The following is a 22314-nucleotide window of genomic DNA, read 5'->3' on the forward strand; positions in this document are numbered from 1 at the left end:
TAGAACAATGGTCTCCAAACTGTGGACTGGGGGCCACATGCGGCCCTTTGCTTTTTTTTATCCAGCCCGTGGGGCACTGTTCCATCCATTGACACCAATGATGGGGCATAATTATTTCCACTGACTCCAACAGAGGGGCACAATTAGTCCCAATGACACCAACGATCGGGCACAAATCTCCCACTGACACCAACGATGTGGCACCATTCCATCTAATGACACCAATGATGGGGCCCTATTCCTGCCACTGACCCCAATAAAGGGGCACAATTGTTCCCAAAGACACCAATGATGGGGCAGTATTCTTCCCGCTGACACCAAAAGATGGGGCTTTGTTTGCTCCCACTTATGCCGGGACATTTCCTACTCCCACTGACCACGGTCCAGCCCCCTATAGTCTGAAGGACATAAAATTGGCCCTTTGTTTAGAAAGTTTGGAGACCCCTGTTTTAGAAAACAGATTTTAGGAAAAAAATGCAAATGCATGGATACCTTCGGTCCAGAAAGGAGGATGGCGCCGCTCCGGAGCCCTGAAGCTGTGGAGACTAGTTGTCTTGATAAAGGACGTCCCATTAAACAATGAACAATATGATCATAGCAGGATAAGAGCAAGTCATCAACACCTCTGGAATATAAACACATGTCTGTACATACAAAAATACAATAAAAGCCCATTAAAAAAATAGCCTGTTAGGATGTAATTATGGAAGCTACCACTGGTGACTTGTTTTTAAATGCTTTTAGATGTCATCTGTATTCATGTTTCAGTATTTAGTGAGTTACTGAACCAGATTAAAGGGGATGCAAACCATTCTAAGCATTAAGGTGAAAAACATTCTGTAGTGCAGCTGCCCCCCAGAGCCCACTCTTTTACTTACCAGAACCTGGTCTTTCCAGCAACGGGGACGAGCGCACTAGCTACAGCCTGTGTCTTGAGTCCCGATTGGATAGATTGATAGCAGAGCAGCCATTGGCTCCCGCTGCTGTCAATAAAATCCAATGCCCCGAGGGGCGGGGTCCAGTCCTTCTGTCTGTGTCAATGGACGCAGCAGCAGGACATGCCCGCACGAGTTCCCCCGATGGAGAGCGGCTCTCCAACAAATTACTTGAGAAGAGGAGGCGCCAGGCGCGCTGCTGAGGGACCCCAGAAGAGGAGGATCAGGGCCACACTGCAAAAACTGCACAGAGGAGGTAAGTATGACATGTTTGTTTTTTTCAAAACAAACCTTTTTTCTTGTGAAAAAAACAAACCTTTACATATCCTTTAACCACTTCAGCTCCGGACCAATAAACACCTTAAGGACCAGAGGTCTTTTTGCAATTTCGCACTGCGCTGCTTTAACTGGTAATTGCGCGGTCATGCAATATTGCACCCAAACGAAATTTGCGTCCTTTTCTTCCCACAAATAGAGCTTTCTTTTGATGGTATTTGAGTGCCTCTGCGATTTTTTTTTTTTGCGATATAAATGGAAAAAGAGCGAAAATTTTGAAAAAAAAAGATATTTTCTTCTTTTTGTTATAAGAAAAATCGAATAAACGAAATTTTAGTCATACATTGAGGGCAAAATTTATTGAGCCACATGTCTTTAGTAAAAAAAATGTCAATAAGCGTATATTTTTTGGTTTGCGCAAAAGTTATAGCGTCTACAAACTAGAGTACATTTTCTGGAATTTACACAGCTTTTAATTTATGACTGCCGATCTCATTTCTTGAGGTGCTAAAATGGCAGGGCAGTACAAATCCCCCCCAAATGACCCCATTTTGGAAAGTAGACACCCCAAGGAAATTGCTGATGGGTATGTTGAGCCCATTGAATATTTATTTTTTTTGTCCTAAGGGATTGAATAATGACAAAAAAAAAAAAAAATTTTTTTTTCAAAAAGTTGTCACTAAATGATATATTGCTCACACATGCCATGGTTATATGTGGAATTGCACCCCAAAATATATTCCGCTACTTCTCCCGAGTATGGGGATACCACATGTGTGGGACTTTTTGGGAGTCTAGTCGCGCACGGCACCCCGAAAACCAATCACCGCCTTCAGGATTTCTAAGGGTGCAAATTTTTGATTTAACTCCTCACTACCTATCACAGTTTCGAAGGCCATAAAATGCCAAAATAGCACAAAACCCCCCAAAATGACCCCATTTTGGAAAGTAGACACCCCAAGCTATTTACTGAGAGGCATGTTGAGTCCATGGAATATTTTATATTTTGCCACAAGTTGCGGGAATATTACAAACTTTTTTTTTTTTGCACAAAGTTGTCACTAAATGATATATTGCTCACACATGCTATGGGCATATGTGAAATGACACCCCAAAATACATTCTGCTGCTTCTCCTGAGTACGGGGATACTACATGTGTGGGACTTTTTGGGAGTCTACTCGCGCACGGCACCCCGAAAACCAATCACCACCTTCAGGATTTCTAAGGGTGCAAATTTTTGATTTAACTCCTCACTACCTATCACAGTTTCGAAGGCCATAAAATGCCAAAATAGCACAAAACCCCCCCAAATGACCCCATTTTGGAAAGTAGACACCCCAAGCTATTTACTGAGAGGCATGTTGAGTCCATGGAATATTTTATATTTTGCCAAAAGTTGCGGGAATATTACAAACTTTTTTTTTTTTTTGCACAAAGTTGTCACTAAATGATATATTGCTCACACATGCTATGGGCAGAAGTCAAATTACACCCCAAAATAAATTCTGCCGCTTCTCCCGAGTACGGGGATACCACATGTGGGGGACTTTTTGGGAGCCTAGCCACGTACGGGACCCCGAAAACCAAGCACTGCCTTCCGGATTTAAATATAAAATCGCTGCAGTTATGTGTTTAGTGTTTTGTAAGTGACAGTGAGCGATCGATACTGCACTTGGGTGGGCTGGGCAGAGGGGCAAAACGCAGGTGCTAGCAGGTATCTGGGCTGATACCGCTAACAATGCGTTTTTTTGGAACCCTAAACTGCTGGGGACGCTAGTATAGATCTGATCAGATCAGATATTGATCTGTTCAGATTCTATAGCACTACGGGAGGTGTATGCTTTGCGTGTGGGTGTTAGCGGTACTGGCACTAACCTAGCGCTGCCTGGGGCGACGCAGACCCTGACCCTAAAACCTAATTGATATCACCCGCCGGGTGATCAGGGGGTTAAACCTTTATTGGGTAATAAATGGTGGGTGCCCTGATGCTATAAAAAACAAACTAACCAGAGTCACCCGTAACACTTATACGGTGATCAGTGGTGAAAGGGTTAACTAGGGGCAATCAGGGGGTTCAAATTTTTATTAGGTAGTATATGGGGGTCCCTGGCGCTATATAAAAACCTGACGGGGAACCTAAATAACTAACTGGCTAACCAGCGTCACCAGTGACACTTATACTGTGATCGCTGGTGAAAGGGGGTGAAAGGGTTAACTAGCAGCAATCAGGGGGTTAAAACCATTATTGGGTAGTATATCGGGGTACCTAGCGCTATAAAAACCTGGCGGTGAACCTAAAAAAATAACTAGCTACCTAGCGACACTAGCGACACTGATGCAGCGTTCAGAAAAATTATCGCTTAGTGACACTGGCAAAAGGGGGTGAAAGGGTTAACTAGCGGAAATCAGGGGGTTAAAACCATTATTGGGTAGTATATCGGGGTACCTAGCGATATAAAAACCTGGCGGTGAACCTAAAAAAATAACTAGCTACCTAGCGACACATGCAGCGATCAGAAAAATGATCGCTTAGTGACACTGGCAAAAGGGGGTGAAAGGGTTAACTCTAGGGGCAATCAGGGGGTTAAATCTTTATTGGGGGGGTGATAGGGGGCTACCCTGGACCTAACACTAACTGTCCTGACAGTTTTTACTGTCACAACTGACACTGAATGCATTGATCAGTAAAGAAATGATCAATGCAATCAGTGACACTGTGACTGGGGGGGGAGGGGGGGCGGGGGGGGATCGGGGGGGGGGGGTTTGTGTGCCTGTGTGTACCTACATGTCAGTGTAGTGTTGGTGCACACTTACTATTAGTCTTCTCCTCGTAGTCCGGTCAAAAAGACCGCCCCGAGGAGAATGACATCACTTCCTCCCCACTGTGTATTGTTTACACAGGAAGAGGAAGCTTCTCATTGGCCAGGAGCGATCCAGAGGGGGTGGCCGAAAACCAACGGCCATCCCCTCATCACGGAGCGCTCCCGGAGGGAAACGGACCGTCGTATCCAGCGGGAGTGGGTCCGATTGGACCCCCCACCCGCTGGAAGGCATTCACGTACATCTACGTGATTGTGCCTGCCTGTGCCATTGTGCTGACGTACATTGGCAATACGGCGGTCCTGAAGTGGTTAAAAGGTACAGACATTTAAAAAAATATCTTATACTTATCTGCTCTGTGCAATGGTTTTACACAGAGCAGTCCTCTTCTGGCTGTGCCATTGACTCCCACTGCTGTCTCTCAGCCAATGAGGAGGCAGAGACACAGGAGAGCCGCTGCTATCATGCACATCGCTGGATTGAGGACAGGCTCTAACGCCCCTTTCACACTGGGGCGCCAGCGGTAAAACGCAGCTATTTTTATCGCTGCTTTAGCGGCGGTATTCAGCCGCTATCGGGCGGTTTTACTCCCCTGCTAGCAGCCAAGAAAGGGTTAAAACCACCACAAAGCCCTGCAGCAGTGACGCTTTGCCAGCGGTATAGCCGCTCTACCCCATTCATTTCAATGGGCAGGATGGGTATACACACCGCTCCTTCACAGCTCCAAAGATGCTGCTAGCAGGACTTTTTTTATCGTCCTGCCAGCACACCGCTCCAGTGTGAGAGCCCTCGGGGCTCTCACATTGGAGAGACAGCAGCGGCTGTTTTAGGTTGGTTTGCAGGCGCTATTTTTAGCACTATAGCACTTGCAAAGTGCCCCAGTGTGAAAGGGGTCTTAGTATTAGAGGGGGACTGTGGGGAAAGCTGCATACTGAAGGTTTTTTACCTTCATGCATCGAAAAAAACTTCTGCCTTTACAACCACTTTAATTGAAGGGTAGACTGAACCTCTAACAACCTGAGGTTTGTAAAAGTAATTGCATGTGCTCATGGGAATAATACATTTCAGATAATTGTTATGCATACCCTAGTCTATTCATCTTCAAATATGGGAGGCTTTGGTCAGCTTGCAGAGTTTTGGGGGGATCCTCAGATGGCTTAGACTCCATTTCAACCTAGAGAAATTCAGGGAGACCACAGGATAATTGGACAAATACTCAATATGCCAATAATATAATAAAGGAGAAACATGTTACCAGTGTTAAGTATTCATTTATTTTACTTGGTTAGGTGATATCAGTGACCCAATGACAATAAGCACAGTTTGCTACAGCTGACTACACTTCATCTATGTATTTATGCATGTATTTCAAGAATATTTAAATTTCCTCCCCAGTTACAACTGCAAATCAATGTTTTTGGTACTGTTAACCTAGAACTCCATCAAAAACGTTTTTTTTTGTTTTGGTTTGAGAGGGAGATGACAAACCAAAAGTTCAAAAAAGTTCAGCAGCAACCAGCCAACCTTCTGTATGTGTGTACTCTTCTATGTTAAACAGAAGCTGGGCTAACAACCTCCTTTTGTTGGACGGTCTTGCTGGAAAACCAGCATTTGATCAGTGCTTGCAACCAATGGCTGAAAGCCCTGATCAATGTATTTTGGCTGGTGGGGAGTCCCCCTGTCAGAATACAAAGACACAGCGGGAGAGACCCTTTCATCAACACTGCTTGTGTTATTGCAATAGTTTGCCAGTTTTTTATTATTTCGTTCAACCTAGTGGCTGAACAAAAAAGCTGTGGGGTTGATTTACTAAAGGGAAAAAGACTGTGCACTTTGCAAAGTACAGTTGCTCCAGAGTTGAGAATGAGCAGAAATTCTGCTGACTTCCATCATCCAATCTTCCTTGCATGTGATTGGGTATTCTTTGCAAAGTGAAGCCTTACCTCATTCACTAAGCTCTGGAGCAACTGCAATTGCAGAGGTCAACTGCATTTTTCAAAGTGCACAGTCTATTTATCTTTAGTAAATCAACCCCTGTGTGTGTGTCTGTACCCAGTTTTTGAGGTAAACCCAATTTTGACTATTTCCACTGGATTAGGTCTATCCTTTGGGGGATTGTCCCTCACATCCTGGTCTGGGGACATCTGATTTCCACTCATTGGGGTTGATTTACTAAAGGCATATAGACTGTGCACTTTGCAAGTGCAGTTGCTCCAGAGTTTAGTGAAAAGGGGGGAGCTCTAATGACTTCCATCATCCAATCATGTATAAGCAAACATGATGTTTTTTTTTTTTTTCCTTGGACGTGCAGTTGCTCTAGAGCAGGGATATGCAATTAGTGGACCTCCAGCTGTTGCAGAACTACAAGTCCCATGAAAATGAACAGAAACTCTGCTGACTTCCATCAGCCAATCGCATGCAAGCAAAAATGCTGTTATTTTTGTTTTTCCTTGCATGTCATTGGGTATTCTTTGCAAAGTGAAGCGTTACCTCATTTACTAAGCTCTGGAGCAACTGCACTTGCAGAGTGCAACTGCAGTTTGTAAAGTGCCCTGTCTGTTTGCCTTTAGTAAATCCACCCCACAGTATCAGGAGTGAGGGAAAATGTTTTTAGCAGAGGGGTTCAAATAATTCCCATTCTCTCCAAACTGGACAAAATATTCTAAAACTTCTCCAGCTTACTAAAATATGAGGTTTTTATTGCTGTTTGTGGGCCCCAATGAAGAGATTTACTCCCCTCCTGACTGGATCCATCCCTGCAGATGCAGAGTACTATGATCCAGTGTCACTCCTCTTCCAAACTAAATGACGCCCGCCATCACCCAGCCAACTTCCTGGGAGTCCAAGGAGTCATAGACATGCCCACTGTGGGTGCATCATCATGCTGGCTTTAGTTTACAATACTTCCTTTTCTCCTTAAGTTGGCCATACACTACTAGATTTTTTTATTTAGCCTCCATTTAGCTCAGATGGTAGAATCTCTATTTTATTTTGACAGCTGGCTATCAGAATACATGAACAGTGGGTGTAGCTGTTGTTCAAGAACAATTCTTCAATTGAAGAAGCTGTGAAGCTGCCAACAGGGTCAATTACTGAGTGAATTTTGAATCTGATTCCCCAGGAACCAGACATGTTTGGAACACAGTATGCCCAGCTTTACTCTTGGACAGCAAGGCACTTGTGTATTGAAGTGTGAGTGCTGTACTGTCCAGCAGTAAAGACAGTTAACTGCTGTTCAGTAAAAGGATCTTACATGATATTTACATAAATTTTAGTTCTCTGTAGCTGGGTTGGGTACATGATGTAGACTTGATCCTGGCTTGCTTCCTCAATTGAATCATCCAAAATGTATGAAAATTCAAACACATCTGTACAGGACACAAAAACAAACAAAATTAAAGAGGTTCTAAAGGCTTAAAGCATTTTACGTTCATTCATTTTATGCATGAAAGTAAAACACCTTCTGTGTAGCTTCACCCCCCAGCTCCCCCTCTTACATACCTGAGCCCGATCTCGATCCAGCAATATGCCCAAGCACAGAGGTCCTCCTGGCTCCCCCCCCTGTCATTGGTCAAAGGTAGGAGCCATTGCTGTCAATCACAGCCAGCGAAGAGGGAGCAGGGGGCAGGGCTGAGCATCACTATATGTGTCTATGGACACACAGAGCAGGGCTTGAAAGCGAGCACACGAGTGCCACCGTAGCAAGCGGCTTGTTATGGGGGCACTCAGCAGGGGGAAGGAGCCAGGAGCACCTGAGAAGAGGAGGATCCAGGCTGCTCCATGCACAGAGCAGGTAAATATAACATGTTTGTTATTTGTAAGAAAAAAATAAAATACCTTTGGTATAACTTTAAATCCATCATTTATAAAACAAGATAATTTACAATTTGGTCAAGCCTAAGTCTGGCCAATGCTTTTTTTCTAGTTTGAATAAAGTGAGGAAGCAGTAGAAGATGGGTGCTCAACCTGCGGCCCTTCAGCTGCTGTGGAACGACAGGTCCCAACATGACTCTGGCTTTGGGAGTCATGCTTGTAACTGTCAGCTTTGCAATGCCTCATGGGACTTGTAGTTTCGCAACAGCTGGAGGGCCACAGGTTGAGCACCCATGCAGTAGAACCTCTGTCGGGTGGTTACTGCTCTATGTGCCCTGTTGGGGAGATTGTCCCTGTTGATCAATCAATCAACTTGGGTACAAGTAGCCTGCCCGTACATGATTTGCATCTTGGCTAGTCCCTGCTGAACCAACCAAATTTCAATCCATATATGGCCAGCTTTAGTTTCTGAGCTACTTAAAAGTTCTTGCTGGCTACTAGATTGGTAGATTGTATTAGATACACACACATACTGTATATTAGTGTTCTATGTTGATACCTGCCTTCATTAATGGGGAGCTGTACATTGCCTGTTCTTCCCGATAGCCAAGGTAATGATGAGGAACCAGATGACTGAAGCCATGTTTTCAATGCAGATCTTATATTTTCTGTTGTTATGGTTTTTTCCTTTAAAAACAAGAAAAGAACGGCGTTCATCCATGCAGAATGCATTTCACAATCCAGCACCCTAATTGTTTTTTACTCGATCTGACTTTTTAGGAGTAACCTCTAACAAGATTCTGGAAGATTACAGATTATTGTGATCAAAAAAGAAATAAACAAGCATAATGAAGATTATTTATTTAAATCAATTATGTTGTTAAAATAAAAGTGCAAAAATGAAGATAATACTTACCTCTCCTGCCTGAGTTGCCGATTCCCTCTGAATTAAAGAAAAATTGCCATCTAAAGAATCCCTCAGAATCTGATCATCCTGGGACTGTTGCATTATTGGTCCCCTGCTGCGCATTGTGTTTGATCTACCTATGTCACTACTGTGTGAGACCAACAGAAGGAACCAGGGGACCGGGAATTCCACACTCCCAAAAGTTTCAAAATTACAAAGCTTCTGGAGGATATTAGTTATGAGGAAAGGTTGTGAGCACTGAACTTATTCTCTCTGGAGAAGAGACGCTTGAGAGGGGATATGATTTCAATATACAAATACCGTACTGGTGACCCCACAATAGGGATAGAACTTTTTCGCAGAAGGGAGTTTAACAAGACTTGTGGCCACTCATTAAAATGAGAAGAAAAGAGGTTTAACCTTAAACTACGTGGAGGGTTCATTACTGTAAGAGCGGGAAGGATGTGGAATTCCCTTCCACATGCGGTGGTCTCAGCAGGGGGCATTGATGGTTTCAAGAAACTATAAGATAAGCTCCTGAACTACCGCAACATACAGGGATATACAATGTAATACTGACATATAATCACACACATGGGTTGTACTTGATGGACTTGTGTCTTTTTTCAACCTCACCTACTATGGAACTATGTAACGTTTATTATAAAGCTGCACTCCAGCCCTCCTTTTATTTCTACACAGTTGTACAGGCTCCTCTGCTGTACTGAAATGGCTTACTCAGATTTCACTGCACACTGTGAGCTCTTCACTGTGAGCTTTTCTTTCATCTGTTCCAATTTGCTGTGAAACAACAAGGAAAATTGGACAAACAATTTTCTTATAGTGTGTACCCCACTTAACTGAACAAGCTGACGTTAGAAGCTGATTGGTTACTATGCAGAGCTGCACCAGATTCTAAGTGCACCAGTTTTAGTAAATCTCCCCCTATGCACTGTCATATGTGGATGTTATTTGCTTTCAGCTAATGCGGAGTGTACAGAGGTGACATATCTCACTCACCAGAGGCTGCTTTGGTTGCAGGGTAAGAGATGATGGCACCTTGGGCTGTGATTCCAGAGACTGTATTCTCACAGCTGATGATGTATTGATATTCAAATTCTTTCTAATTCTCTCTGGAACCTGAAAAAATAGAACTAATTAATATGCTGACAAAAATAACATTTTTTTTTTAATCATACTTACCTAGATGCTAGATCTGTCCCCCGCCAGCTCTAAGACTGAGAACTGAGCGATCAAACACCGCCAATCGCTTGGTTCTCACAGAGACTTGGCTCCACAATTTAAAAAAATGGAGTAAGTAGGGTGGAAAATGTTCGGCTAAACAGTGACTGCAGCTTAGCGGCTGCAGTCACTGTTCGCCAGCGTCATCGTCTTCAGGCTGCCACATTCATGTTGTTAGTGTGGACTGGGGAATCAATTAATTTTCTCTTGATCAGCCTGTTGGCCTTGTTGGACTTAAGGCAGAGGTGTTTCGCAGTCCACAGAGAGAACTGTGAACAATGCTAACTGACAACTGTCAGCATCGGCAGACAGCACAGGAAGGTACAAGCTCATTAGATTTTTAGCAAGGTCAACAGATTTTTGCTCTTATTGAACAGATATAACAAAATGCTTTAATGGTATATTTAGCAGGCCAGACAAGACAAAAAAAAAAATATATATATATATATATATATTGTTAGGGCTCATATACATTATAGATGTATTAAAGCAGTTGTAAACTGCTGGCTTTTTTTTTTTTTTTTTTTAAACCTGCTAGTTTGCATTGTATACTAGCACACTATGTGAAACTTACCTTACAATGAAATAGCACACTATGTGAAACTAACCTTACAATGAAGCCCTCCAGCCGCATGCTGTCACCACTGAGAGGGCTTCCATCTTCACCCGAGCATAAGCTGCTGTTTACGGCACAGGACTCTGAAGAAACGGCACGGGTATGCCACTCCTTCAAAGTGCATAAACCGGTGATATCACCGGCAGATCCACAAGTAAATATCTTATAGGAGATACGGTATTTACTGTACCTATAGGTAAGCCTTATTACTCCCATTTTAAAAGCCTTGTTTGTGGTAGCCTTTTTTTATACTCTTATCTTATTTCCTCCAAAGCTCTACTGCATATGAAGGGCCTTGGACTCTGGGATAGGCTTCACAGTTTTTTTTTTTTTTTCACAGAATGGGAATATTTTTGTCTAGATCATCACCAGAGTCCTCCCCAGCATGGGTGGCCTTACTGATGGCTATGCCACTGCCAGTACAGCTCTCAGGATCATTTGATAATGCAAGCCCAACTATTCCTTTAAAGTAGGGATAACTTCAGAGAGCCTCTTACCTTCCTGCCGAATAAAGCTGGTCATAGATGGATCTAAATTTGTCTGGTTTAGCAGGGACCAGTTGAATTTTGATCCATGTAGTCCCGTCCCCATGCAACAGAAGTTGACCGTTAGATAACTTTCTGTCAAACGAGAATGTTGGAAAGTTTTTCTCGATCAGCAACTGTAGCCAATTGGAAGGAGTTCACATTACTGTATCTCAGCAGTGGTATTTCTCTAGCTACCAAGCTTGTGTGGATGGAAGGATCCATTCAACTCCACCTTTAAAAGCTCCCACACAGACAGAAACAGTCAGAAATTATGGCAGGGAGATCTCCATGTTGGAGTGTCTAGGGTATATAAAAGCCCAGGACTTATTGTAGTCCACCAGACTTCACCTATACTGTAACCATATTGCCACTGTTGGATGGGCCAAGGCTTTAAGGTACCCAATGTGTGCAGATTATTTTCAAAGGAAGAAGGCGTTAGGCCCTGTCTACTGACAGCAGGCCTGAGTATAGATCACCGTGGACTTTCATAGCCAACAGATATCTGATAGGAGTTTGAACCACAGAGATAGGTGCCATGATTGGCATCCACACATGCATGCAGGACTTGTACAATTTTTCTACTGCCCATGATATGGGCATTTGGTACTCCATGTGTTTAGATTATCTACAGAGGGAGGTTCCCTCAGTACAGGTCACCGTTCAATTTCATAGCCAACAGACACCCACTAAGATTTTGAATAACTAGGATAGGAGCCATGACTGGATTCAGAACAGCACGTGGCACTTATACAGTGGTTTTTACTGTCCTGCTCATGATCATATGGGCATTTGGCACCCAAGCAGATTTGGCAAGATCTATTGCAGATCAGGTTAACTACAACAGAAATGTCCAGGGGTCAAATTTGTGAGTATATAACATGTTTTACAGCAAAAAGCTCCTTTCTATGAAATTGAGAAAAGTAGTAGTACTAAAAAGGTTCACTGACCCACACTTTTGCAGTATGCGTATTTCCGTTTCGGGTATCATATTCGATGACATCTTTGATATCGTCAAAGCCATGCCACACAATCTTTACCACTGCCTCCGGCCACCTGTCAGATGCTTCCCCAGGCTCAGTTTTCCCCTCTGATCTGTCTCTATTTGATTTATTTTGTTTTTTACGCCTCTTTGGTGATGGAATTTCTACCATTCTCCCGTATGATATGACCACATCAGCAGTTACACCAGAGGGCTCTGGGTACCATAAAAAGACCTGAACGGTATTATAATTTGAATGCTGCACGAAAGCCTCGCTGCTTCTTATAATTTGAGGGACATGGCGAGACACCCGGAAAATTCCTTCTAACTGAATCTTTTTCAGCAACGTTCTTTCAAATAAGTCCTTGTCAGTGCCACCTGAATCTTGCAAGGGGTCCCTTCCCAGAGCACGTGAAAACAGATTTCCCAGTGTGTCCCATAAAGCTGAAACATAAGGCAAACTATCGGGATTCTGTATTACAGCAGGCTCGTCTCCTCTCTCAGATGCAGGGGAATCCCTGCTACTTGTCGACTCATAAGGTGCAGATTCCTGGGGTATAAGATTAGGTCCTTTAGACAACTCATCAGTTCTTAATTGAGACAAATGGGATAGAAGGTCTTCAGGGTCTCTGGATTTTGGAGACACTATTAACTCCGTCAGAGCTTCCAGTCTGCCGTAACTTGCAGCTGGTGTCAATGATCCTGAAAATAAACATAATTTAAAATGTAATGATGTGACATAATTTTTAATATAGTAAAATTATATATGTGTGTGTGTGTGTGTGTGTATTTTTATATATATATATATATATATATATATATAATAATATATAAAGTATAGTGACATAATGGGGTTGATTTACTAAAACTGGAGAGTACAAACTCTGGTGCAGCTGTGCATGGTAGCCAATCAGCTGCTAACTTCAGCTTGTTCAATTAAGCTTTGACAAAAAAAAAAAAAAAAACTAAAAACTGGTTTCTGTACAGAGCTGCACCAGATTGTGCACTCTCCAGTTTTTGTAAATCAACCTCAATGCATAGCGACACATTCCACATTGCAATCTGTCAAAAGAGAACAGCACACATCGGGAAACTGCCTGTTGTATTGTGTAGCAGATTAGCGTCAGCTTGTCTCCTCCCAAGCCATGCCCCTCTAATGCATTTCACCCACTCTCAGGGTTAATCATGGAGGTCTACAATCTACGAATAAGCCCGTGAGTGGGTAAAATGCGTTAGAGGGGAGTGGCTTGGGAGGTGACAAGCTGAAGCTGATTTGTTACACAACTGACCAAGTGGTTTCCAGTGTACGCTTCTATGTTCCCTTTTGACAGATTGCTGTATTGGGCGGGACGGGCCCTTCAGAAGCTAGAACCCGGTAGTGACTGGAGTCACCCGGGTTACAAAATGGCGTGCGGAATGGAGCTTTTTGTTTGTAAGACTCACATATTCCACACTGCATTATAGAGTTCACCAAGGCCTATACACCAGCATTTACAACTGCCTAATGTCCCTACTACACAAACACTTTCAATTCAACAAAAGCAGAGTATAACACAATTTCCATGCAGTGACATGATAGATACTGAACCCAAGACCTCAATACTGCAAGGAGAGAGAAACTATTTAAATGCAAAATTCTTTCAGGTCCATACAGCTATCTCCAGAGTTTCTTAGCTCTCTATCGAATTGTTTCAAGTTAATTTTGAGTTACATGGAATTGTATTTGCAATCACTCCATACGAGGAAGCAATGCATCTCTGATGCAAACAAATAAGCATGTCCTATAAACACCAGGTTTAAAGGTAAATTGCAAGGCAAAGTTTTAGAAAAAAATCTAAAAAGGATCAACTTACCTATTTGGATGTAAACACATGTGTGCAGGTCAACCCACACTGGGAATATTGCTTTGGGATAAACTATACGAATTTGATCAAGAAGGCTCGTTTCCAGGGCAGATGCATGCAGTTCCTAGTAAAAACATAAAATAATATTACAGGCGGACTCATTATATGGAATGCTTGTACAAGGTAAATTTCTAGATAAGATTTTCTTTAATGCTAGTAGCTGCAGCAGCAGCTTATACTGACATGCTTAGTCTTCACTTCACACTGTGTTCAATGACAGAAGCAAAGTCCTGTGTAAGGTCAGGATTTTGAGTTTACCCAGGGCTAAGAATTATTTCCTTGCCCTATGTAACAGGGCTGATGCTTGGCAATTGGCTGTTTAGGCACCCACTGCTGTTACATAGGGTGAGGCGAGAATCCTCGACCCCGAGTAGTCCTCCCTTCCCACATGGGGGGAAAAGGGAGTAAAATCCTTCCCATACCCGGGAGGGGGGGTATGGGGGAGATTTACTTAAAGCGGAGAGCCACCCTAAAAAAAAAAAAAAAAACATAAAATTGTTCCTAAAAATCGGAAAAAAAAATGTTTTTTTTTAACTTACCAGAAATGGCTGTTGCTAGGCAGATCATCCTAATCTGCCACTTCCTACACAGCAGTGATCTTCAGTCTTCTCCTCCTCGCATTGTCTTCTGGGTAATGGTGCGCACTGTGTTCTGGGAACTGTGTGTGTTCCAGAACACAGCCGGCCATTCACAAAGCGATGTGCGACTCGCATATGCGCAGTAGGAAACGGGCAGTGAAGCCGCAAGGCTCCATTGCCTGTTTCCCTTGGTTAGAATTTCGGCTAAGAGCCGAATGACAGGTTGGCCTCGGGCAGTTGGCACTGTGAGCACCCTGGACAGGTAAGTGTGCTTATTAAAAGTCAGCGGCTACAGTGTTTGTAGCTTCTGACTTTTTAAAAAAAATAAAAATTTCAGCTGGCCCACCGCTTTAAACTAGTGCATGTAGAATCTGGTGCAACTATGCATAGTATTCAATCAGCTTTTAGCTTTTATTGTCAAAGCTTAATTAAACAAGCTGAAGGTAGAAGCTGATTGGTTACTATGCACAGCCACATCAGATTCTGTGTGCTCCAGTTTTAGTAACAACACCCCCCCAACCCCCCCCTGCCACAACCCCCCCCGCCACAACCCCCCCCATTATGTTAGCCTCTGTCTTAAAAGCAGAAAAACATCCCTACCACAATCACAGACATACATTCAAAAATTAAAGCGGTTCTTCACCCTAAAGGGGAAGTTCCGCTAATCTGATCTCTCCCCAGTCCGGTGCCACAATCGGCACCTTTCAGGGGGGAGGGGGATGCAGTTACCTGGATAGTCCAGGTAACTGCACCCACTTCCGGCCAGACCGCTGCAGACCCCCTCAGACGCCCCCCCCCCCCCCCCCCCCCCCCCCCGTTGTGTTCTGGGAAACACACAGTTCCCAGAGACAAAGCGGGGGACCATAAGAGACGCGCAGTGCGACTCGCGCATGCGCAGTAGGGAACCGGCAGTGAAGCTGTAATGCTTCACTTCCCGATTCCCTGACAGAGGATGGCGGCGGGGGCAGCAGCGAGATGAGCGATCGCTCATCATCTGCCGCCGACATCGCTGGACCCTGGGACAGGTAAGTGTGATTTTATTAAAAGTCAGCAGCTGCAATATTAGTAGCTGCTGGCTTTTAATATTTTTATTTTAGGTGCAGAACCGCTTTAAAGTGATACAAAAGCTAAAAATGTTTTTGACCTTAATACATTCCTTGCATTAAGGTAAAAAATTTTTTTATATTTATCTGTCCTCACCCTTCTCTATGTGAAAGGGAAGAGAGGGAAAAAGAGACCCAGTGCTATGCATGGCTGCCTCTCTTCTTCCCTCTCTTCCACTTCACACAGGGTTGCGAACAGCCATTGGCTCCTGCTGCTGTCAATAAAATGTGATGAGGAGGAAGCGGGTGGCGGGGATAAGCTCCGCTATGAGTGTCTATGAAGCACGGTTCCATAGACATGCCGCTCGGGAGCGAGCAGACACCGTGTGCCCCCATAGCAAATGGCCAGCTATGGGGACACATGAAGAAGAGGAGGAGCCAAGATCACCGGTGGGGACCCAAGAAGAGGAGGATTGGGACTGCTCTATACAATACCATTGCACAGAGCAGGTGAGCGTAACATGTTAGTTATTTTAATTCTACAAAAAAAGAACCGTTATTAACACTTTAAAATGGAAGTCCAGCCCAACACTAAAATCGCTTAATTTACAGACATCCACAATCTAACACTAACCTATCTAGCCCTGTAAAGAAGAAATCAGTATACTCATCTTTTCTGAAGCCTATCCGAACCAACCCCCACGCTGAGCTGTCAGCTGTGGCTTCACTGTGGAGGTGGGTGCAGAAGAGGCAGCCGACAACAGAAGCCCCAGAAGTCTATGGGTGACGTCACTTCCAATTCATTTCACAGCCGTCGTCGGCTGTGTCCTCTGCAGAGCTTCCGTCGCTGGAGACTGGACCGGAGCAGCTTCAAAAAAGGTATTATACTGATTTCTTCTTTACAGGGCTAGATAGCGTAGTGTTGCGTCGTGGATGTCTGTAGATGTAGAGATTTTAGTCTTAGGCTGGACTTCCATTTTAAGGCTAATTTCAGTGGCAGCTAATCTAAGCTAATACTTTTGACAATGAGAGAAAACTGGAGAATATTTACAAATCCATGGAAATTGGCGGCTGTCAACTTATTAGCTAAAAGGAGGTCTCAAATGCAGCCCCTGACATTGTCAAAGTGCCACATATAATGTTCAATATATGTAATGCTTGAGAAGACTGTCAGGGACTGCAGACTTAATAGAGGAAATGAGGGTCAGAGAGTGTGGACATGCTATGTATTTGGCTGGGGATATGCTACAGAAGACAACTCAAAACTGGGAACATGTTACATGAGGCTAATCAATGTACCCACTACAGACTGCTGAGGTCCGAGGGACACACATTATATACCAAAGGACCACAGGTTGGACACCAGGGATGTAAATAATGTGGGAAAATGTGAGCCCCATGTAGAGGAAATGAGGGTCAGAGAGTGAGGACATGTTATGTATTTGGCTGGGGATATGCTACAGAAGACAACTCAAAACTGGGAACATGTAACATAAGGCTAATCAATGTACCCACTACAGACTGCTGAGGTCCGAGGGCCGCACATTACAGGCATACCCCACTTTTAAGTACACAATGGGGTTTATTTACTAAAGCTGGAAAGTGCAAAACCAGGCTCACTTCTGCATAGAAACCAATGAGCTTCTAACCCCAGATTGTTCAATTAAACTTTGGTAATAAAATCTGGGAACTCATTGGTTTCTATGCCGAGGTGAGCCCGATTTTGCACTTTCCAGCTTTAGTAAATAAACCCCATTGGGTACTTAAAAGTGTATATACCAAAGGACCACAGGTTGGACACCAGGGATGTAAATAATGTGGGAACATGTGAGCCCCATGTAGAGGAAAATGGCAACCTTCTGCTTCTGAAATCTTTTCAATAATGAGTTTCTAGATAATACCACCTAGATCTGCCCTGTCTTTGCCAAATATCAGCTAATACGGAGCTATAGAAATAGCTATTAATAACAGATCTGTTGGAGAAGTAAATGGAGGTCTTGGCAGGAGATCAGTGGTTTTTATTTGCCAGCTATAAAGTGAGATAAGTGATTCTCTTTATAGAGATCTAGGAATATTTTTTCCGGCAAAACTTTATTTATAAAGCAGTCATCTATGTTTAGCAAAGGTTGGGGAAACAAGTCAAGGTCTAATAGGCCACAAAGGCATAGAGAGTCAAAACCGACAGTACAAAAAAGTTAGCTTCTCCTAAACCTACCAGAAATACTCCTGGTGTAAGCGACCCCCCCCCCCCCCCCCCCCCCTTCCATTGTGCCTAGAAGACAGAAGTGCTGCACGCTGGACGGGTCGCCTAAACACTGCAGGAATGAGCACTCTGCCTTGCTCAAAACCCATGCATGCTCAGTGCACTCTCTCTCTGTTGCACAATGCTGAGCTGGGAGTCAGGGCCTCTTTGTGTCAATTTTATTTTGCTGAACAGCAGCAGCTTCGTTCCTTTGGGCTTGCTTTGCCCCCCTGAAAACTTGGACAAATTGTCTGATAAGGTAAGCGCTATCTCCTTATATCGCATTCACTTGTGTAGTTAAATTTCAGCTTGAGCTATTGCATTTTGTAACAAGTCTTTTAAAAACTTAAGCATAGTATACACTATCAGTTCTTTTCCATTCAACCCAGCGGGCTGAACGAAAAAAAAAAAACCTGAAAAGCTTGGAAGGAGCTGCTGTACTATGAGATGTTAGTACATTGATCTTCCCTGCTGAGGTGTTGTGTTCTGAGAGGGGTACTGCCATCCCCCCCCCCCCCCGACAGAACACACTAGTCAGCGCTCTCAGCCATTGGCTGAGAGAGCTGAATGGATGCCGCTAGACAGACCTTTTTTGGTCATGCCCCTTCGACAGAAGCCGAACGAAAGGCTGTTTTCTGTCGGACCGGCTGCCATAAACACGGACCGAATGTCAGCCGCTTTCTTTTGAACTGTCTGGTGCTGACCAATATTCGGCCCGTATGTACGGCCGGGTAAGGCTCAAAAGTGACAAAGGAAAAGCATGAAAAACAAACCAAGAGCTCCCCCTGCTGGTTAGACACAAGACATATGAAACAATTGATGTAATTTTTTTTTTTTTAGTCCTATCCATATTAAATAAAAATGGAAATATATATACACATCAAATACCCTATACAATTCCTTTATAAATAGCTAAATGGGAAGCCAATAGACCGAATTAAGCATGGATTACCAGTATTTCCCAGTCATCTGCAGTCATGGGTTCGACTGTGACTTCTTTACACGATGTGACATTACAACATTGCTTAAGGAATACCTGTAGAAAAAAAAAAAAAAAAACAACATGACTTGCATCCTATTTCACTAGACTGGACAGCAAACTCTTTTCCATGAATAATTAAAAAACACCAAAAAAGCACCAGTTTTACATTTACAACATAGTGTATCCATAGCATGGTGTATTATGGAGAACACCTGGTTAGTGGATGGATCCACCAAATTGGAGGCAGCCCCTGAGGTTCCCCCTGAGCTATGTCAAGAGACCACGAGTGGTAGGTGTATCCTAAGTTGAGAACCACTAAATTTGCCTTTGTCAATCAGGGTTCTGTGGAACCCCAGGGTTTCTCCAGAGGTTGCTAGGGGTTCCTTGAGCAATGAGCAGTTCCTGCCTCTTCAGCAGATCCTTTGAATCCTGTAAGTAGCGAGGTGAGCCCTTCATGGATTGGACTTGTTTTTCCAGTGCATTCTACAGATGTTCAATAGGATTGAGATCTGGAGAATATGGAGGCCAAGTCAACATCCTAAACTCGTTGTTGTGTTCCTCAAACCATTCTTGAACCATTTTTGCAGTGTGGCAGTGCACATTATCCTGTTGAACCGCCACCGCCATCAGATACCGTTTTCACTAAGGGGTGTACTTGGTCATCAACAATGTTTAAATGGCAGGACGCAAGGTTTCCCAACAGAATATTGCCCAAAGCATCACTGCATCTGCTGGCTTGCCATACTGCATCCTGGTGCCACCTCTTCCCCAGATAAGCCACACATGCACCCGGCCATCCACATGATGTAAAAGAAAAAGTGATTCATCAGACCAGGCCACCTTCTTCCATTTCTCTATGGTCCAGTTCTGATGCTCAGATATCCATTGAAGGCACTTTTGGCTGTGGACATGGGCCTGCATGAGCACCCTAACCAGTCTGAGGCCGCGTACACACGGGCGGACTGTTCGTCCAACTTTGTCCGCTGAACAGTGTTTGGGCGGACAGTCCGCTCGTGTGTGGGCTTTCAGCGGACAGTTTCAGCGGACAGTTGGACGGACAAGGTTTTTCGGAAATTCCGTAAAACTGTCCGCTGAAACCTTGTTTCAGCGAACAGTCCGCTCGTGTGTAGGCTTGTTCGTCAAACAAAGTTGCGCGCATGCTCAGAAAGGATTTTCACGCCGAAAGCTATAATGCAGTGTATAGGACGTCGTATTTTTCGTCCCGTCGTACGTGCCGTTCACGTCATCGCGCACGGTTTCAGCAAACTGTTCGTCCGTCGTGTGTGGCCATGTCCGTCCATGCTAAGTTTGAGCGGACTGTTTGCCGAAACTGTTGGACGGACAAAGTTGGGCGAACAGTCCGCGCGTGTGTACGCGGCCTGAGGCTATGCAGCCCCATACACAACAAACTGTGATGCCCATTTTTTCTGCTTTCAACAAATCAGCTTCAGGGCCAACATGTATACTTGCTGCCTAAGCTATACCACCGAATTTCAGGTGCCATTGTAACAAGATAATCAATGTTATTCACTTAAACCTGTCAGTGGTCATATGTGTGGGTTTACTAAAGGCAAATAGACTGTGTACTTTGCAAAGTGCAGGTGCTCCAGAGCTCAGTAAATGATGTAAGCCCTCACTTTGCAAAGAATACCCAACCTCGTGCAAGTAAGATTAAAAAAAAAAAAAACAGCATTTTTGCTTGCACATGATTGGATGATGAAAGTCAGAAGAGCTTCTACTCATTTACTAAGCCTTGGACCAAATGCTCTTGCAGAGTGCACAGTGTATTTGCCTTTAGTAAATCCACCCCTATAGGGTTATACTAAAGCCCCCTGCTGGCTGACAACACAGAGCCAGTCCAGGCTGGGGAAAGATTGCAACAATGAAGTCATGGACCTCCCACATGCCTGGACCGGCACTTGGCTCAGCCACTGAGAGCCAGAGCTGGCTGCTCCTGCCCCTCCACCGCCCAGTGCTCAGTGCTCCAGTGAGCATGGGGGGGGGGGGGGGGGGCAGAGCAGAGAGCTGGTAACTGACAGTCCCCGGCTCTCTGCTCAGGGAGCCCTGAAAACGGAATGATTGGCGTTGATTGATCACTCGGTTCTCAGCCTTAGAGCTGTGGGGGACAGATGCTGCATCTACCTAGATAAGTATGATTAGAGAAAAAAAAAAAACAGCATTAAAAAGAGAAGTATGGAAGTTTCTATAGAAAGATGTAAGAACACACAGTACATGGCAGTTTGTTTGCATAGCCTCAGACCAGTCAGGGTGCCCATACTAGCCCGTGTCCACAGCCAAAAGCATCTGCAATGGGCACGTGAGCATCAGAACTGGACCATGGAGCAATGGAAGAAGGAGGCCTGCTCTGCTGATTTCAAGAACAGTTTAAGGAACACAAGAACAGGTGTGGGAGGTGTGAGGTTCTGACTTGGCCTCCAAATTCTCCAGATCTCAATTCAATCGAGCATCTGTGGGATGTGCTGGAAAAACAAGTCCGATTCATGGAGGCCCCACCTTGCAACTTACATAACTTAAAGGTTCTGCTACTGACGGCTTGGTACCAGATACCACTGCATATCTTCAGTGGAGTCTAGTGGAGTCCATGCCACAATGTGTTATGGTGGGTGCTCTTAATGTTATGGTTGGTTGATGCATGTGTGCCCTGTGCCCCTAATAGACAGAGCGTGACTTATACATGAGAGGAGCCTGGGGAGCTGGAACAAGGGTTTCCCAAACTTTTCAAGGGATTCTGAGTTCCACAGGGCCCCGCCCAAAGCAGCTCCCATCACAATATATATATATATATATATATATATATATATATATATATATATACACTATATTACCAAAAGCATTGGGACGCCTGCTTTTATACACACATAAACTTTAACTGCTTGCCGACCAGCCGCAGGTTGGCTCGGCTGGGCAAATCGACGTTACCTTACATTGCTTTTCCTTTTGGCCACTAGGGGTGCGTGCCCGCAGCGTGCTCCTGTGATCGCTCGTGACAGAGCGAGAACCGGGATCTGTGTGTGTAAACAATTCTTTCAGGGGAGAGGAGACAGATCGTGTGTTCACACTAAGTATGAACACCGATCTCTCTCTCCTCCTAGACAGTCCCATCCCCCCACAGTTAGAAACACACACAGGAAACACACATTTAACCCCTTGATCGCTCCCTAGTGTTAACCACTTCCCTGCCAGTGACATTTACACAGTAATCAGTGAATTTTTATAGCACTGATATAGCGCTGTATAATTGTCAATGGTCTCAAAAATGTGTCAAAAGTTTCCAATGTGTCCGCCATAATGTCGCAGTCCCCATAAAAATCACAGATCGCCACCATTGCTAGTAAAAAATAAAAAAATAATAAATACGCCATAAATCTATCTCCCCTATTTTGTAGACGCCATAACTTTTGCGCAAACCAATCAATATATGCTTATT

The 22314-nt window shown here is 44.1% G+C and overlaps 1 protein-coding gene across 4 annotated transcripts in view; it reads right to left on the bottom strand.

Annotated features, from left to right (window-relative positions):
• PEX1 (peroxisomal biogenesis factor 1) overlaps positions 1–22314 on the bottom strand; it is a 121748-nt gene that overhangs the window by 58635 nt on the left and 40799 nt on the right. For all 4 annotated transcript variants that reach the window (XM_077490810.1, XM_077490808.1, XM_077490807.1 and 1 more), the window contains exons 3-10: positions 18837–18920; positions 13971–14085; positions 12086–12819; positions 9774–9893; positions 8410–8533; positions 7298–7401; positions 5119–5207; positions 493–625 (exon numbers count right to left, since the gene is read on the bottom strand). In XM_077490810.1, coding sequence (XP_077346936.1) covers positions 493–625; positions 5119–5207; positions 7298–7401; positions 8410–8533; positions 9774–9893; positions 12086–12819; positions 13971–14085; positions 18837–18920 — 1503 coding nt within the window. The remainder of the gene's footprint in view (positions 1–492; positions 626–5118; positions 5208–7297; positions 7402–8409; positions 8534–9773; positions 9894–12085; positions 12820–13970; positions 14086–18836; positions 18921–22314) is intronic.

The sequence above is a fragment of the Lithobates pipiens genome, unplaced genomic scaffold (assembly GCF_037356315.1).
Source record: "Lithobates pipiens isolate NorthernLeopardFrog02 unplaced genomic scaffold, aLitPip1_a1.2 Scaffold_19, whole genome shotgun sequence".
NCBI lineage: Eukaryota > Metazoa > Chordata > Amphibia > Anura > Ranidae > Lithobates > Lithobates pipiens.